Source organism: Prinia subflava, chromosome Z (assembly GCF_021018805.1).
Source record: "Prinia subflava isolate CZ2003 ecotype Zambia chromosome Z, Cam_Psub_1.2, whole genome shotgun sequence".
Classification (NCBI taxonomy): domain Eukaryota; kingdom Metazoa; phylum Chordata; class Aves; order Passeriformes; family Cisticolidae; genus Prinia; species Prinia subflava.
This window is the reverse complement of record NC_086283.1, coordinates 5,356,771-5,376,493: the sequence shown is the minus strand read 5'-3', so window position 1 is coordinate 5,376,493 and position 19,723 is coordinate 5,356,771. Positions and strand designations below refer to the sequence as shown.

General features: G+C 41.6%; 1 protein-coding gene across 2 annotated transcripts in view; it reads left to right on the top strand.

Annotated features, from left to right (window-relative positions):
• The window catches only part of CENPC (centromere protein C), a 29,826-nt gene extending 18,353 nt beyond the window's left edge, over positions 1-11,473 (top strand). For both annotated transcript variants that reach the window (XM_063423333.1, XM_063423332.1), the window contains 3 exons: positions 16-106; positions 1,550-1,619; positions 11,165-11,473. In XM_063423333.1, coding sequence (XP_063279403.1) covers positions 16-106; positions 1,550-1,619; positions 11,165-11,204 — 201 coding nt within the window. In that variant the 3' untranslated portion in view covers positions 11,205-11,473. The remainder of the gene's footprint in view (positions 1-15; positions 107-1,549; positions 1,620-11,164) is intronic.
• Positions 11,474-19,723: the final 8,250 nt, after the last annotated feature.

The following is a 19,723-nucleotide window of genomic DNA, read 5'->3' as shown; positions in this document are numbered from 1 at the left end:
TTGGCTTCCATTAAGGCTTTCCATATTATCCATGGCAAGGTTATGGTAACATTACACAAGACATCGTATCACCTAGCTGCAGGGGACAGCTTCTATGTTCCAGCAGGTTAGTGCATGTGTCTGAAACCCATTTGTTGGGAGGTGCAGGAGAATAAATTAGCAGGCTAGGAATCAAAACCAAACAGAGAATGATTGAATAGAGAATGGGACAGTACAAGGTGATGAAGAATGGAATGTAGCACGACACTGGACATTGATGATCTAATGGTTGAATGCTGGGATGCACATACTGCTTGTTTATGTGAGTTGACTTCAAAGTTTTGATGACAATACCAAGTTCTAGGAGTAAATTTCTCTTGGTTTAAATTTCTTAGAGTAAATTTCTCTTCTGGTTCTGTCACTAGGTGTAATGTTGAGGAAACGTCACAGACAGGCTAATGTTACTAGTAATTAATATAATTGTTTCCAGCACCATATGCTTGCTGGTTTTTTCCTATGTAAAATTATGAAAATCCATTTGGATCAGTTTGCCATATTTTGTGCTTGTATGTAGAAGATTCGAACAACCTTGTTGAATCATATGAGGCTGTAACTTGATATGATTTTTTGAGAATTTAAGGACCTGATTTTGTCCTTCTGATATAAAAGTGGCATGAATTCCATATGGGAGGCTGTTCTTCAGTGGGTTAAGATACTAGTCCAGAGATTTCATAGTAGTGTTAAAGCAGGCTGTTCATGAAGCTGTTGGGCTTTTGTATAGCTTTCTTGCGAAGAGGCTTATCTTTAAGAAATAAGGAATTAGCACTTTTTTCTTGTTAACTTTTCAGCACAGTGTGCTGACTGAACAGTCATTGCTCAGTTAATGCTTGGTGCTTCGAAGCTGTTTTTTGGTGTTTTGATCTTAAAAGTCTCGTGGGTCTGCAGAGACAGTTTTGTCATTTGCATTTTGGGAAAGCCGATTATATAAAATGCTGAAAGTTTTATGTGACCGTAAGAAACTACACTGCGTTCTTCCCTGCTTCCTGATGGCTAGTCTCAGTACGGATGGATGGGCAATGCTGTGCTTGTGGCAGGTGATCCCTGTAATTCATCGTGTGACTGTATGAGCGTGAGGATGTTGCTCATTCTCAGTGTTCAGAACCTATTAGATAATTCTATTTGGTGGTCATGTTAGTGTGCAAATTTCAAGTGAAGATCTGCAGATAAATTTCCTTTGCAGTTTTTATTGATAGTTTCTGTAGGAATAAATTAAAGTAAATTCAGTCACCTTAAAGTTTTATTGTGGGTTTTGAGAGCAGAGAGCTCATACCTGTTAGATTCTTCTCAGTAAAAATCTTCTAAGCAAAGATCAAAGTAAATGACACTAGCTGTATTCCTTGTCATCTCTTTGAAATGCACTGACCTGCCTGTAAGAGTGACATCCTAGATTAAGAGCTAATATTCCTTCTGTGAAAATATATAAAATTAACTATACTTGGCTGAAGACAGGAAAAGATTTCAAAAATTGCCAGTGGCTCCTAAAGAAAATTTACTCTGTTTTTATTTGCAGGAAATGGATACAACATACGTAATCTTCTGAATGAGGAAAGTGTTCTTGTCTTCACACAACTCAAAGACAGGTGAAGAACTTTCTGCAAAGAAATTTGCTTAAACACCTGTCAAATTTTTGTATGTTCTGAAGTTCTTTTTGTGTACAAAAATATTTGAGTGGGCCCAGCCTAACATTAAAAATGAATACAGAGCGGCTGAAATCAACATAAGAAGATTTGAGGAAAAAATCCCAGAAGAATGCTGGTAGTTTGCTGTCAAACTGAAATGACATACTGAAGGCCCTTGCTCTGCATCAGTTACTGTTCTTGTGCCATCCAGTGACAGAAAGATATAAGTATGAAATGTATGGGTGTATTTGTTCCAAATTGTATCAATATGCTTAATCTCCCTAAAGACGTTTAGCACTTGAAAAAACCCTGGCATCTTCAGCTGACATCTGATAGATAGTCTTAATGACTACCTGGTATAACCTGCGTAGAATAATCCCTGTTTAAATGACAAACCTGCTGTTTGCATTCCAGTAATTGTTGTCTAGGAGATGGGCTGCTGCAAGGCTGCTGTGCTAGGGTCCAGCTGCCTTCTCATATGTTAACAACAGGCACCCCTTCCTTGTCTGGCAGCTGGATGATTAGTGCCTCCAATCTGAATAGGAAAACAGGAGCTCTTAAGTAGGAGCTTATCAGTTGTGTCTTTTGTGTAGAAGCTATGGCCTGATTAGCTCTGAACATTGTTGATAGCTTTATTTTGTGTAACAGTGATAGGTCATTGCCAAATGTATTACTTTAATATCTCCTTTTGATTTGCTTGCTGTGTTCCTGGATAATAATGAGGACCTTTGGGAAAGCTGTAATTATACTGTATACTCCAGAAACGAAGTCTAGACAGCAGATGGTATACATAGCTTTTGTCTCCCAAGCTCTTCGAGGTTCCTTCTGGCTGAAGATAAGCATAAACTACAGCTATTCTTATATGCTGCTTTCTCTCTGGTCAGTGCTATCATAATATAAGGAATATTAATAATATAAGGAAAATTGAATTGGAATCACAAACTTTTAAGGACTTGAGGATTGAGCACTAACCTTGTAACCTGTCTTGGCCATGATCTTTGTGCTAAATCTGGAGTATACATTAAAGTAGGAAAGAGGAGTTGGCTTTTAGCTGTCAGCTAACTTCCTTTGTTTGTGAAAGGGCTTGGACACCAAGATTACCATGTCTCTGTGAAAGATCCTTTGGACTGGGGAGTTTGAGCTAACAGGTTCTGTCATTCTCTTTCAAGCAGTAGTTCCTATGGTTAGTGCATATATAGACTGACAGTGGAAATACTTGGTAGAAGTTGTGTGCTGTCTTTTCATTCATGGCTGAGTCACATATAACTCTGAGAAGATGAAACAGGAACATGTCTATTGCCATTTAGTTCTTTCTTGAAATCAACTATTTACTGTCAGAGTTCAGACTACACCTAAAGTCCTTTTTTTTCCCAGCCTCAACTTTTTTAACCAGTTTAAGAGTTAAAAAAGAAAAAAGTCGTTTAGTTTCTAGATATAAATTTGATGTTGGCAGCTTTGTAAATTTTGGGCTTGGGTTTGTCTCTTCAAGGTCAGCAAGTTTCAAATAATGTCCTTCTCGTGCTGGAGACATACCAGCTACCAGATGGGCACACATGCTGTCTCACTGCTTGAAGGGATCCCACCCACTAAAACGTTTAGTTTTTAAGTCTTTCAACTCCTCAGGCCTACAGAGATCTGGAACTTTGCCACTTGGAAAAAGTACAGGGTTAGGATTAAACCAAAGACTCTGCTTCTAACCTAAGGAGGTCTCCCAGCAGTCAGGCCATGGATGTGATGTCTCTGATCCCAGCAGCAAATTGGTACCAGTTGAAAATCAGAACAGAAAGCTTTTCAGTTGTGTTAATGGCTAGGGAGTTCTGAACAAAAATACCCTTGAAAATTCTTTTCTGTGTTACCTCTCCGCAGATTGGGCAGCAGAAGGATGGATACTTGAAAGGTTAGCGTAGGTAACTTACGTGGATGGACTACAGGGCTTGTGATCCTGAAGGAGAGTGTGGGTGGATGCTGTGGCAGAGCTCAGCAGGCTGCTGCTTGCCAGGGATGCGTTTTCATTTGGTGGGCTGGGATGAGAAGTGATGACATTACCCATGTCATATCAGGTGCTGATGTGTCTTTGCCCACTGCAACTTGGCAGCAAGGTCATGAGCGGGTTTTTGTTTGGGTCAAGAGAAATGAGTCCTTCAGGATGCCTTCTTAAGCAGAATGAATGTGTGCAGACCTTTTCTTGACACAGAAAGTGGAGATTTTCAAGTGCAGGTTTCAGGTCAGCATGCATGTTTGTGTTTCGCTAATTCTGTAGCTGGGAGTGTCAAGAGAACAGGGCAGATTTGGTAAAGTATGTCACTTTTTTGGCTGGCTGGTTTTGTTGCTCTCTGGCTGGTTGGTTTCTTGAGAGAAATGTCCTGTGTAGTTTGCAGAGAACATTTTGTAACAGGACTACATCTGAATATGTTTGTGGTTTGCTTCTTTTTTTTTAAGAAGCAATACCAGGTTTACCACGGAGTGTTCTCTGGAATATTGCGCTGGTTTCACAACAATTCTATTATTTGTCAGTAGATGGGGCTTCAAGCACAACTCTTAGTCCTTTGCAGGCTTCTGTGTTCATGAGGGTCTGGTTTCTGAAAGGCAGGAACAACAGTGTGTTACAGGTGGAGATAAATTTAGTTGAATTCTCTTGCAAGGAGATGTAGATCAGTTGCTACTCACAGTAGGACTTAACTACTGAACGTTGCTAAGTTCATTCAGTTACATGGATGTTGTACTTGTTGAAGCCACTTGCATAAAATTGTTCTTTAAAACATTAGTGCACAGCAGGGCTTGGGTTTTTTGCTGTTGGTCTGGATTGCATTTCAAATATTTTTCTTCAACTTGGCACTTGTTAGAAATTTGCTGCTGCGTCATTAGCCTAAATATAGTGTGAGGAGGTACAGGAGAATGTTCTGAGTGCCAGGCCCCTCTGGCTGCTGAGTTGTGCAGTGTGTCAATCAATAATCAGTTGTTAGTCAGAAGCAGCAGCTGATGTTTCACCTCTGCCTGGTCTCGTTTTGGTTCCTCTTTCCTTCATTTTTGTATGCAGCAGGCCAAGTAGGATATTGCAAAGAAATAAGTATTTTCTGAAATTTGAGAGGTTAGCATTCTTTCTGCATATGTTTGATTCTTTTTGCAAGCCTATTTTCTGCACTGCTGAGTAATCTCACTTCCACTGGCTACTGTGGTTTAGCCAGGTGCTTGTGGAGCTAGGCTGAAGTTGGTTAATCAGTGTTACCTGTTGTGAAGTTGGAATCTTTGTCTTGAAAGGGACATGGCCTTTTCTGTTGTTTGTGAGATACACTTACTGTTCCTGGAAGATACATACTGATATCCTGGTCGATATCAGTTTCAGTATTTTTATTAAATAATAAAATAATAAATGAATTATTGAATTACTGAATAATAAATATTCATTGCATTCTATCAACAGTATTCGAGAGAGCTGGAAACAAAAGCCAAGTCACATTTCAGCTTCATGTTAGAAGGTTCATGTGTTCTATATCAGATACTAAGGTAACATCCAGGGGCTTGTTTTAAGAGGCTTAACTGAGAAGCCATACCACAATAAAAAGTCAGAGTTTTGAAAGCTTTGGCTCCCTTCAAAAAAATTAAATGTTAGTAAGTTCTTTTGCAAATCTATCTTTTTGTAGTTTCATTTATTTAGAAAGCTGTTCCTGTTTTACTAAACAAAGCTTTTTGAAGCAGAATGATTGAAGAACAGTCAGATATGTGTGCACATTCATATTTGTACAACTCTGTAAACATAAAATAGGAGATTGTGAGCTGAGTAATTACAGACAAAATAAACAGGACCAATAAAACAAACTGTTCAGGCAAATCTACAGCCTCGTCTATTTTTCAAGTGCACAACTAAATTGTTTATCTGCAGATGATTTTAAATTAACTTTTGGGGAATGCAATAAACCTAAAGAGCTATTTCCTCATTTCATAACAGCTGAAAAGACATTTCAGCATGAAGGAATATTTCTTGTATTTCTACTACTGTATAGACTCTGCATGATGTCTTTTGTAATACAGGATTTACTTTAAGTGGTGCTTGATTGCAGGTGATATATCTAACTGAAGAGCATGGACCGTGCCTCTTTAATGGTATTGACAGCTGTTGTAAGTGAATAACTTAGTTTTAAAAGCTGGTACATTTCCTGGGAAGAATCCTGTCACTTCACAGATGTTCACAAATATGGTCAGAAGAGATCTCAAAGGCAAACTTTTGGGTTGCATGAATGAGCTTCAGTTAGGATTTGACAACCACAGTGAGTCCTGCGGTCCAGTTCTAAGACAAAAACATGGTTGATCATCAGCCAGAACAGTAGGCTGCAGATTATTAGGAAACATATGTTGAAAGGTTTGTTTGCAGAGCTGTTTGTGTTTTTAAGCCCTCTCACAAAGCTTCTGTTCTGATCTGCTTCATTTGAGCTTCCTTGGCCAAGTAAAGGTACAACATAAAAAGCTGTAAAACCAGAGGTACTTTGCACTCCTTCTGCAGAATTGTTTGGAGCACAAGAGCAACAGTGATTGGAACAAGGAGCTGGAAGAAACAAAGTGCTTACTTCGTTAGCCTAGCTGTTGAGATGTAAGTCTGAAAGTATTCACAGAAAAAAATAGTAATGTCTAGAATAAAATATTTAGTTTCTCTTTGCAGCTTGATAGGTAAGGACTTTTAAATTTGAAAACTGAAGAACTCCAGTACTCTTTGCAAATATTTAGGAAGTCTATTAAATGGGTATGATAGCTATTAACACACATTATTTCATTTAGCTTATTAAGTTTTTGCCCTATGATGGCATTTGAAGATGCCTTTTCCTATGTTTTCAGTAGCAATATCTGAAATGAGAATTGATCGAGATGGCAGGTGCATGGTAATGCTGTCAGGGTGTCTTCTGGAGTCAACATGCTGTAAAGAGGGAGGGGAAAGGAGTGATAGGAGAGATGTAAGCATAATGAAGAGCTCTATGTTTGTACACAAAGGTGTTACAAACTGATTGGTCTAGATTATACAAAGCATTTTCAATGAAGCTCAATAACTTTGAAAAGATTGATATGGGAAAGGTTTTCTGGTGTTGGTGCCAAAAGGGCAAAGCTGTCTCTGCTGGTAACCCACACTCCTGGTTTGGGATTCTAGTAGTGGTCTGATCACTTGCATTTAAGAGCATTATGTCATCTTCTCTAAAACTATGGCATTCAGCATGACGTATAACCCACTGAAGAAGTAGCCTGATTTTTACCCGTTATTTATGTTAGCAACATTTTCGTGTTGTAGTACTGTGGGGGTAATTACAAGAATTGAAAGTTAATTACAAAAAAGTTTTTTTTCAAACATTATCTGAACTTGAAGTTTTATTGCTGACAAAGAGGGGGCTCCCATAGGATGCAGTAGCCTATACACTAAAGAAACTGAGCACTTCTCCTGTATTTCAGTTACTGCCAAGTGAGCTCTGAGGCTAATTAATCAAAATAAATTCACAATTAAGCCCGGGAAGGAAGACTAATTAAGTAGACAGTTAAGAAAAGTGCTGAAGAAGGGAGCAACCTTAAGGGGAAAGTATGAGACTCCCAGTACTGGCCCATGAAGGACAATTAAGTGATAATTGCAGAGGCCTTTTTGCATCCAGCAAATGTTGTCTGCCTTTTATTATGGCTGATTTTCCTAGTAGAAGCAGACATTTGCCTGCTGAGTAACTAAGCTTTACTGTGCACTCTTAAGGTAATTCACAGGTAAAGCAGAGGGGTTGCTACAGCTTTAAATGAGAACACAGCTCCCATACTTGAACAGTATTTTTGATAGTGAAAAAGCCCCATTGTATTTTAAAGATAAACTAAGTTTGAATGTTTGCTTTATTTCCCTCTTCATTTTGTAGCGTACACAGTCTATGTTAGCATCATATTTAACCTCTCAAACAAATTACATGGAGTGAACTATCAGAATTTAGAATAGCTTTATTTTGTTCAGTTGCTCATCCCACTGAAATTCACACAGTCATTACCTTGTCATGAGATGGTTTCTGCTGCTTATGGTTTATATGGGCAGGTTTTGATAGTGGTGGAGGGTGGTTGCTGGGATGACTCGGGTGGGAAGCCAGTAGCAGCTTCCCTGGGTCTAACAGAGCCAATGCCAAACAGCTCCAGTGGCAACCTGCCACTGGCCAAGGCTGAGCCCACCAGAGTTGGTGGTAACCATTCTGTGGTAACATTTAAGAATGAAAAAGTGTTACTGTGCAGAAGTAATTATTGCCAGAGAAGAGAGGTGTGAGGATATGTGAGAGAAACAGCCCTGCCCACACCCAGATGAGTGTGGAAGGAGCAGGGATGAGGTCCTCCAGGCACTGGAGCTGAAATTCCCCTGCAGCCTGTGATGATAATGGGTGAGTGATCTCTCCCTGTCCTCATCTCAACCCAGGAGCTTTTCCTTATATTTACTCTGCCTGTACAGCTGAGCAATGAGAGTGATAGAGTGGATTTGGTGGGCACCTGGCATCCAGCCAGGGTCAGCCCACAGTCCTGCACTCATATATCATCCTACTGCGTGATATATTTGTGGGTTTTGGTGGAAAAAAAAAGAGGGGGAACCTACAACTCTAGTATTGTTTTTACTGAAAATATTTTAAATTTTCTTCTGAAGAATTTTTTAAATTAGCAAAGCTAATCTCTGATGAGATGCTGAGGCTTTTAGATGAGGTGCAAGCCACAGATTTCCTGCATCCCTCGGTGCTCATTTCCATTGAACTGTGATGCTAATGAAGTACAAAACCTCTCTTAATTTATTTGACTTAGCATGGGCTAGAAATTTGCATAAGTGTTCCTTTTTTTTTTCCCTCATATCTGGAACTTGAATTATTGCAGAAATTACTGTGGAGAGGTCTCCTCAAGTATTTATTAAAATGTTGATAATAATTTCCTTTTCTTCATGAAATTCCATGTGAACATTCTGCCACTGTGATGTACTGTGTCTTTATATGCAAGTTGCCAGTTGTCTTCTTGAAGTATCCATCCAAGGTGCGCTTTTCTCTCTTTTTTTCTTCCTTCTCTTGGAACAGGCTACAGGATGAGGTGTTCACTGCTGCTGTTTCAGCTCAGCTCTTCCATCGAGTTTCAGTCTGCTCCTTCATTTTTTGTCTTGCTGCCTAAACTAATTTCCTGCCCTATTTGGATGCATTTTCATTACCAAAGGTTCCTTTTCTGTCATTTTGCCACTTGCAAGGATTGAATAATTTTTTAGCTCAGTTCCAGGTGTTTGAGTTATTTCAGAGGTGTTCTTGTGCCTGAAGTTTTCTTTGCTACCTCTCCTGCAAGTTTTATACAGGGCTCCCAATTTTCACCCTCAGTGAAGTGATGCAAAGCTTTCTTTGGTCTCTGTTCTTTAAAAGACTTTGTAGTTTTAATCCCAAGAAGGTTGGCTTAGGATGTCACTGGCAAACTGTTTGTTCTTGTCATCTGCCATTTACCTGGCTGCAGAAGCAGAACTGAGATTACTTTAACCCCACTTGGTTGCCCTTGAACCTCATCCATCTGTTGAGGCTGGCTCTGCAGTGCTGAAAGAATCCATCCTAGCATCCTAGCACCATTCCTCATGGCCAGACTTAGCCTGGAGCACTGTAGCATTGTGCTTATTGCTCCTCTTAGAGCATTAATTCAGTGTGCTGGTGACTTCCTTTGGCTTGGCACAACCTTGATGTGTGTCTGCCATCACTTGGGCACATGTTGCCATACCCTAATTTTGTGTTGGCAGGCTAGTCCAGGCATCCACCTGCTCTTACATCTTCATTCCTCTTGCCAGTAGCTGCCTGGCACCAGCTGGTTTTGGCACAGAGGTGTGCCACTACTGCACCTGTAGGTGTGGATCTCTCATGTGCCCTCTCACACCCTATTGCTGCTTAACTTTTCTGGTAAATTCCAGGAGAAAGTAATCTTCCTGGTTTTTAGTGTTTCTGTGGTGTCTAAGGAGTCTAGACTGAAAAAGCTGTGAAGGTTGGGTGTCCCCTCAGGATCAGCTTCATACATTTCTCTTGGAGATGGAACTGATCAAGCTGGCCAAGCACGTGTGACATAGCCTTCATGTGGAACAGTCCTGTCATCTCTGTTTCACCATTCATAGTGCCATGGGTGGGAGTGTGTATTTGCAAAGCACATCAGAGTGTTGGTGTACACACTTGGCATCATCATCCTCATTGCTGTGGTTACTGCAGAGAGGTCAAGAGGTACAGCAGAGATCAGGAAATGGAAGCTCATATGAGGGGAAAGAGTTTATTTGAATCTGGGACAGCCAGCTCTCCGTGGTCATGCTTGAGCAGAAGTGTTGGATCAAATGACTTCCAGAGGTCCCCTCTGACTTCAGACATCCTCTGAAGTTGCAGCCTGTGCTATGGAAGCTGCTCTTTTATAAGTTTAGTTCATGCTTTTTTAGGAAGACCCTTATTTCTGTATCCCTCAAGTGGAGAGCAATCTTTGTCATGTCACATAGCAGCCCACCAGTATTGCCACCGGAGTGTGGGGTGTGCCTGAGCCCCAGCCACTGCCATCCCTTTCTCCACAGTTAAGGACAAAACCTGCATACGAAGTAGAGTCACAGGTGTCAGCTTTAACCTCACCTTTCTGGTCATGGCTTGGAAGAGTCCCTCTAGAGCAGACACATACCTGGGCTTGATGAGAAGCCCACTGCTCAGTTTGGGCAAATTAGCTTACAATTTTCTGCACATACACCCTGAAACATCTTACTGTATTGGGATAACGGCTTACTATTTTCACCTGTATGTCTTAACAGCAGTCTTTATTCTGTGCATGGGCTTTAAGCCAGTTGAAAATTCGGCATCTTGTGCAGTCCAGGCTATCAAGTATCTGCTTTTTTCCTACATGTGAAGTAGCAGTCCTCAGCTGTCACTTGATGTGGGGAATTGCATCAGATATTATTCTCTTAGCGAGCATTTTAGTTCCTGGTTATTTTCTCTACTGTCAACAGCTTTTCGTGACTTTTGGAATTGCGGACCAGAGACTGTGAACCATTTGTGTAAACCTGAGTTAAAGGGAATTAAAATACATGCAAGATCTTTATAAAAATAACATGAAACTCACATGTACGTTAACTACTGAGGCCTCTTGGTCCTTCACAAGATATATATCATATTCGAAATAGCTTAAGAAAATACATGGAGAGCAAGTGTCAGTGCCACAGCCAGGTGTGGCTTTGACAGCTCCAGATTTTGCACAGATGAACACATTTGTCAAAGACCACTATTAGTTAAATTAAATTAGGTTAATGTGCTCTTTTGAGCATAATTGAAATGATACTAATGTTTTTATTGATTTGCCTCTGGAGTATGTGGATGCTCTGATGTCCTTGCTGCTGTGAGTACAATTTGCAGTTGTTCCACTTTAATGTCTAGTAATTCCCCAACATTATGGCACAGATAGGCCTATTTTTAACTGTGTTAATTTGAACTAATTGCTGTTTTTAATGATTCAAAAAGGAAGAATTTCTAATGAATTTTTTTATAATTTAGATATGCAAGAGATGCGTTGTTGGACACCTCTTCCCCATAACTTTACCTGCAAACTGAAGATCATCTAATGCAGAGGAGTTCTAAAGAATGCTGAACATTTTCCTCTGACACCCCAGTTTTAGGGGCATGTTGTTTCATTGATCTTAAAGATCTTTCTCCAGTGTAAATGGTAAATACATAGTTTGTTATGAATTACCTTTTCTTTTGTATCAATAAATATTAAGTAATGCAAATCAGTTTTGATTTCTTTGATTTTATATAATTTTAGAATCAGTTTTCTAGCATTCCATGTGGTTTTGAAAGTGCAGGTAATTGCATGAGTTTGACTTGTAAATATTTATGAATAAATACGTTATCTTGAGTGGCTTTAAAGATGTCACAAACTGAAATGTTTTGCTGTTTCTTTAGAGTCGTTGAAACATTTAAAGGGAGTTTGAAGTTTTCAAAGGGTAGAGTGATAGAATCATTGAGTTTGGAAAAGACCTGTAAGACCATGCAGTTCAACCACGAACACAGCCCTGCCAAGTCCATCACTAAGCCATATCCCTAAGTGCCATGTCTTTTAAATACTTCCAGGGACAGTGATACCACTTCCCTGGACAGCCTGTTTCAGTGCCTGACCACCCTTGCAGTAAAGAAACTTTTGCTAATATCCAGTGTAAACCTCCCCTAGGGTAACTTGAGGTCATTTGCTCTCATCCTGTTACCTGGGAGAAGAGACCAATCCTCACCTGGCTACAGCCTCCTTCCAGGTGGTTGTAGAGAGTGAGAAGGTCACCCCTGAGCACTTGGCCTTGTTGAACCTCAGATGCCAATGGAGGTGAGATTTGAAAAACAGTGCTCCTAGTTGACAGTGGCTTTGGTTGCAGTTTGAATGCCCAGTGTTCTTGTCAAACATACACAGAAACTTCTGGTTGGAATGGTGCAGAATTATTTTGGTTTTCAAGTAAATCATAATCAGAGCTACATTCTGGTGCAGCATGTGATCATTCAGGGCTCTTCATATTTGGTATGTGATGACTTATGCTCTCCTCCACATTTCCTACAAAATTTTCAAGGTGTTTCCATTTACCTGGAGATGGTGGTTCCTGAGAACAAATCTTGCCTAGTCATCAGAGTGAAATAAAATAAAAACACCTCCCATCCCTTCAAGGAAAATACGGTCCATTAGTTTTTGATTTGCCAGGAGCATCAGTTTTTAATGTTTTTCCCTTTCCCTTTATCTCCTGGGAATATAAATCTGCCTAGATCTATTATTAATTCCACAGCAAAGAGTTCATTTTCCCAAAAATCTTTACAGTGGGTAGTAAAAGTAGGTCTCCCCAGAAATTATTTAATATCCAAATTGAACTCTAGTGTCCTATGCATAGTACTGGGTGACTATTGTATTTCTTTCTGGTAGTGGTGGCCGGTTGTTTTTTCCAAAACCATCTTTGCCTCATCTGAAGTCACTGTTTTCTATGATAAGGTAAGTGTTCCAGGTTTGTTCAGCATTTGAAACTTGGGAGTCTGGATGAACATTAAAAAAATTCTGTAACCAAAACAATTTTTGGAGGTGAAAGGGCAAGGAAAAATCCTCTTGAATACCAGCATACTACGCCATGAATGATAGTTTATTGTTGTATAAGAATTGCAGAGAAGGGAGGAAGAGAGGTTTTCTGCTCCTGGAAGGTTCTGGAAGCTCTGTTTGTAATGTTAATTCCTATCAGCTATGCCCCAGGAGCACCTCTGAGCATTTTGCTGGCAAGAGCCAGAGGGCAGCATTTCCATCTACAGTTCTTGTGGTTCTTGAAGCCCTGTCTCATTTCCAGTAAGTATTTTCCATTCACTAAAGCAGCAGAGAATCTGGCTCTACAGCTCAGCCTCCTGTGGCCTCGTCTGTGCACCCTCGTCTGGGGTAAGCCCACACCCATCCACAGTGCTTGTGTCCCTGGGCTGTGCAGGTCAGGAAGGGGAGGGTGGTGCTGGTGTTTTCCAGAGAGCCCAGACCTGATGTGGCCTGAGCACTGTTCTGCTCAGCAGCTGTGTAGGTCACTGTGGGATCCCCTCCAGGGCAGGAGCTGGATCTGGAGTCTCTCTTTCCTCACCCTGACTCACTCAGACAGGGCTCTTTTGCTTGTGTTTGGATGTGAGTGCTGTGGTGTGGATTTTCTGCTTTAAGTTTTCAAGCTAGCTTTCTATTTCATTTGTGTGTTATGATTTAAATTATACATGCCGTTATGTGCCAATTCTCTGTATCCCTGCCTCTGTTTCTAGAACCTTCCTTGCCAATCTTCCCTCACTTGATATATCATTTGCTGTTTTATATCATTACACTGCTTCTGCTATTCCCATTGGATCCAGTTCTGTATTCCCTGCCCTAGACTCCTCCCTGAGTGCATTCTCATTGGTTGTTTGCTTTGTATCGCCCTGTCTATAAAATCCACGGCAGGACATGTGCTCCCGGTCTTTGGGGTCCAGCTTTTAGTTGTTATGCTTCAGTTATACCTGTAATAAATCTCCTCAGTTTACCCCAAGACCCGTCTCGCCTCTGATACATCTCTGCACCCCAAAAGCAACTGCCGAGACCACCGAAGTCCAGAGCGGGGAGGAAAAGTCTCCCCGGGGGAAAATGTGTCGCACCCCAATGCTGCCTTGTGCATCCTGGGAAACGCACACCGCAACACGTGAGGAATGAGCAATCATTACTGCTTATCTTCTTTGCAGTGTTTAGAAGATGCTTTCATTCAGAAAAGTCTCTCAGTTTCGTGTTTATTGGCTCAAACCAATGCATTGAACAGAAACAGTAATAACCACATAGATCATGTGCTGTATTTTGATAGTCAAGAAGGTTGTCTTTTACTTGCCCTAACCTGGAAGAATCAGAACATTTGCCATTCCTATGCCAGTTAGACTCAGTCATAACTTCATAGAAGGAAGGCAGTTCGAGTAAAACCTGCACAGTGACCCAATATTAACTTTTTGTAAGCTAGGAGCATCTTCATCTGTTACATGGATGTATTGTTTGGAGTTTGTTGTGTCCCTGGAAGGTCAAAATTTGAGGAGCTGTAAGTGATAAACAGGTGAGGTGCAGAGTTTATGGAGGCACATTAGAAGATGAGGCTGATTTTTTTTTTTGCAAGTGAAGGAATTCAACTTAAAATCTTTTTATCTTAGGGGATAGAAAGCAAAGTGCAGGTCTTAAAAATTGCCCCAGTTATCCATCCTTCTCCAGTGCACAGCAGGAGAACGTAGGATATCGTGTGGCTCATACCAAGCTAAGGTGCTGGTGTTTATACAGTAGCCCAGTTTTGGGCATGGCACATGCCACAAGCCAGAGTCACTGCTTGGGAATTGCCAAGCCAGTTCTGAGCTTGTGTGTTTACTCATGCTGTAACACGTGGCAGGCATAAAGACACATGCTTTTACTCAGGACTTGGGAGCAGCCATGGAGCTTCACGTTCTGTGGCAGTGGAAGAAATTTTTTAAAGTCATATTTATTACACATCTTTGGCAGCTCAGTGTTGGTTTTACCATTTGAGTCTCTTGTGTATTTTCAGTATCTCAAGTTAAACAGTTTCTCTCCTGTAGGAAGCCACTTTGTCACGCTGGTTATGTGGTCTGCTGGTGCACATCTGTGACTGCTTTCTCATGGGTTTCAGCTGTTACTAAAAAAAGATTTTCGTTCCTCTGCAGATAAGCAGGTTTAACTTGTCTGTTAAGGATAGTGTGATTTTTATTTTTATTTTTATTTTTATTTTTATTTTTTCTTCTTTTCTGTTTTCAGCTGAGTGCTATCCATATGCATGCTTAACTGAAAGACTATGTAGCAAACCCGTGCCAAATGTTTTGCGGCCTAAGGAATAAAGATGAAAGTGAGTGAGGTGCAGGCAGCCCTCTTGGCTGCCTCTCTTCACACTGAGAGCTTTCCTGTGCCACAATAGCCTTGCTTTGCTTCAGGTGCTGCCCCAGCCTGGTGAAGCTCTGCCACACACCAGTGCTGCTGCCATCGTGTCTGCTTTCTACTACTCTGAGATTCCAGTCTGTGCAAGAGGCAGAGAGAAACCCATTTCCAGTTCAGGCTGATTGTATTTAATATTTTTTCTTTATTTTTTTCTTCACTCATGAAGGAAGTAAATAGAACTAATCTGTAGGATTTATAAATGGGAGTTCAGCCAGCCCTAAGGATTCATGGTCTTGAAGTCCTGTGCTTGATTATTTTATGTTTATGTCATTAAAATCAGGCTGCTTTAGGTTACTCTGCTAAATGTTGCAGAAAAAAAGGCACTCGGATCAGCACTAAGCCAAGGATACTTAAACAGAAGGTAGCCTGGTAGTTTCCCTGCTGGTGGTTGCATTTCTCCCTCACAGTTACACAAGGTAGTGGGTGTGAACACTTCTGAATTCACAAAAAGGAAGTAGTGGCTTTTGGATGTTGGTCTTTTCCCTTCTCTCCTTGAAGGGAAATTGAACCAATTTGAACAAAACAAATGAGTCAGGAGATTGCATGTGGCTTTCAAAAATGGGACTTTTTTCAGATTTTTTATGTAGCTCACATCACCTTACTCTGAATGCTGTGTTGTTTTAGCATGGGGTTTGTTTGCACTTTTTTTTGGCAGTTCAGCCTCCAGAGAAACCTCTAATAGCAACTGCCTGTAACCTTGGCAAGCACAGATACTGCTAAAATGAATGGAAGAGCAAGCGGACACAATACCCACTCAAAATACACTGAAAGCAAGTTTTGAAGACGTTTTTTCTCATGTTTGAGAATGCCTGTTGCTCTTTCCCTTTTTCCTGCATGCCGCGGCTCCCAAGGGCCAAGTCCTGGGAGCTGGCCGCAAGACTGTGTCTCTGCTGAAGGCCAGCCAAGCAGCCCGCTCTGCATGGAGGGTGGAGGTTCCATCTGCCTTCCACCATCTCCATCACCATCTCTCTGCTGTGACAGATGCTGTTTCTCAGGGAGCAGATCTTGCTGCTTTGCCCTGGGCTCCAGAAGGCAGACGTTGGAGGAGGGAGGAAACCAAGCCAAGCTTATGAAGATGTTAGAGGATGGATGCAGAGCCTGTACACAGCCAAAAGAGGATAGCACTTGCCAGCACCAGCACCCCTGCCCTGCTCAGGAGGTATCTGCGCATTGCTGGTGTGAGCAGTTCGGCTGGGGGCACTATCTGCTTTTTCAGCTGGCCCTGATTTTGAGGATGCCCAATAAGATATCTTGCTCCTGTCTGTTATCCACTAGCTCTGGCTAAGCCTTCTGCCCTCCATTCGCTCACCTTCTCAGAGGTTTATTCCTCTGATCCTGCATAGTGCTTTTTTTGATCATTGTTTGTGTTTTTAATGAGTTGAGGAGAGGTGTCATCTTTTTTATATCCATGGAAACTGGAGCCATGGGTTTTGAGTCATTAAATTTATACCTAGGCAGGACTGCTGTTGCAGTCACTGCCTGCTGCATACAGGCATATGTTTTCATTTTGAGAGCCTGTGTTCACAGAAGACAGCAACTGAAATCGTGGTTTAGATTGTTTTTACAGTCAAACTGCTGTGGTCTGAATGCTGCAAGGGTTAACTTTCATTGGAGCACATACCATGATATCAAGTTTCTAGCCCAAATGTAACAAACTTATTGCTTCTGCAGGTGAAATTTTATTTCTTTTATGGCAGACGACTTAGGAACTCATTAGAATGGGAACACGTGTAGGAAAAAATGAACACTTAACTCAATCTCTTGCCTGAATGATAGCAAAACAGAGACTCTGTATGTACTTGATGCAGAATAGTCATCCTTTTTCATCATATGCCTTGCATTCCTTCACCAGGTATGTATTCAAGCTCTGTGTGGGCAGTGGTGTATTTGTCTGTGCTCTGTAAATGAAGTTTTGTAATCACAAGACATAGCTTCTGTTTTCCACTAGAGGCCAATGAAGCACAGGACAAGGCTGCTGCAAGGCTTTCAGGAAAAACTCCAGCTTCTTTTCCCTTCCAGACCTGTTGCTGAGCAGTTGTACTTCCATCTTGATGTTTACCTCTTTTTTAGAAATGATTCTCCCTCTAATGAAGTGGAATTCGGTCGCTGTCTTCCTTGCAGCATTTAGTTCTCAAAACCTTCAGAAAGATAAAGAATTGGCATCTTGATTTGCTGATATGTATTCCTTCCATGTTTCCAATTCCTAGCTGTTAACTGTGTAGCAGTCCCCGTGAAAGGAAGGGCACATCGAAAAGGCAATGGAACCAGCAAGTAATGCCAGTGCTTGGAACTTTTAAGATTTTCAGGAAATAGTACATATTAAGCTACTACATTTTACTTCCTAAATTTTATGCTTACAAGTGATTGAGCCAATGACATCCCATTCCAGCTGAGGCACAGGGTCCTGTCCGTACTGTGACATCGTTCTGCCTGAGTGCCCTTGCCTCTTGACTCCTCAGATCATATAAGTCCTAAGTAATAACACTGGTCTTTGACAAAGTTTTTAAGAGGTCCAGAACACCAAAAGTCCTCAAATGTAAGGCTGGTGGTGCCAGCTGTGTCACAGACAGAAGAAGCCATCTGGAATAATGTTTCCTTGCCTGGGAGCCACCCCATGTTTTCTGTCTCAAGTAAGTGAAGAATAATGCTGCCTAATGTATTGTTTAAAGCCAGAAATGTTTACAGTAAAACAAAGGCACTGCTTGGGGCATTAGCCTGGAAGATAGTTTAGGATTTTGTTGCTGCCTGGCAGGGGTGTCACGTGGGTGGCACATATGTGTCCCTCTGGATGCCAAACTGCTGGGCCTGGTTAGAGCACTGTGCCTTGGCTGCAGAGCCTAAACCCGTGAGATTTCTCTGGGGGTTGTAGGAAACCTGACTTTAGAGGGAACTGGGCTTCTCCTTTGGAAAGATATACTGCTATGAATATGCTCCTGTGATAGGAAGCAGAACTAAAGTGGGATTGCAACTCAGAGGGTTGCCTGAGCCAGTTTTGATCATGTGGTGGCATGGCTCAATGTAGCCCTTCGTGCTAGGGCACACACACCCATGCCCCCCCTCCATTTATCAGCATCTGCAAGCCCCTGACCCGAACTATGAGCCAGAAGGGCTCTACTGCAGCCTTTCTGTGGTTAAAGAGGCAAGGTCAAGTGCAGGCAAATGCTGCATGAGTCAGGCTGTAACCCATGAGGTGTCTCATGCAACCTCATTCATCTGCTGTCTGCAAAGGATTTCCCAATGCAGCGGGATGTGCTGCTTTGAAGTTTACACCACAGAATATGGTAGCTGGCTCTTCCAGAATAAATGTTGTTTGCAGTATTGCACTGTTTGCTAGGCAGGGGCCTCTGGAAACTGCCTCCAAGTTGCCAGTGGCTTCAGCGAATATTGAACACCTTACTGTCAACTGCAGAAAGCTGATTTATTACTATTATTTACTCCTCATTAGCACTGATGTAACACAGCAGGGAATCGAGAGCAGCAGCAGCTTCCTGGCCGTTATCTGATGCTGCTGATGGCCGCGTGTGTGTGCCGTGCTATGGTGTTATGTTTGTGCAGGACCTGAGATCAGGGGGAGGTAGCAGCTGGCAAAAACGGGGGAAAAAAGGAAGAAAAGGGAATCTAGCTTAGCTTTATTTATCCCCTGGTGCAAGAAGTGTCAGAAAGACTCATACAGTATATCACATAAACTGAAAAATAAGTAGGAGGTGAGACTGACACATCAGTCTAAGAGTCTACAGCTATTTTTGAAAAATGAGCAGTTTTGTGTATTATCAGTCACATGTGCTGTTTAATTTCCCTTGTTTTCCTGCTGTGCATCTTCTCTTTTTCTCATAGGTGGATGTCAAATAAAGTGTCACTGGGAATCAATGTTAAGTGCTCAATACCTGTTTAAGAATAGAATTGCAGAATCATTAAGTTTGGAAAACACCTCCAAGATCATTGATGATCATAGACTTAGCAAACAGTGCACCTCTCCAAGCCATGACCATCCAGAAGAATGCTGTGGGAAACAATGTACAAGGTTTTACTTGGAGTCCAGGTAGACAACATTCACAGCTTTTTTCTCATCCACTAGTCAGGTTTCCTGGTCACAAAACGAGATCACGTTGGCCAAACAGGACCTGCCTCTCATAACCCTGTGCTGGCTGGGCCAGATCCCCTGGTTGTCCTGTCTCTACTGCGTGATGGCACTCAAGATGATGTCTGTAAATTTCCCCAGCATTGAGGTCAGGCTGACAGACCAGTAGTTCCTGGAATCCTCCTTCTTGCCCTTCTTATAGCTGGGTGTCTTATTTGCTCACCTCCTGTCAGCTGCGGCCTCCCCGATTAATCAGGACAGCAGGTAAATGATGAGAAGTGGCTTGGTTAGCCACTTTGTGTTCAGATGTACCTGAAAGGTTAGGACCTCGTGGTACAAGGTACTGTGCAAACAAAACTCCCAGAATCTCTTTATACAGGGTTCATATTCTAACTGACAAGGGGAAAATAATTACAAGTGTAGTTTTCCTGGTCTTGGTACGCTTCTTGAAACAGTGGGGCCACCCTTATAAACCAAGTTAATATTAATAGTTCTTAATTTTCTGAAGAATGGTGTTACAGAGTGTCTGCCTTGCTGT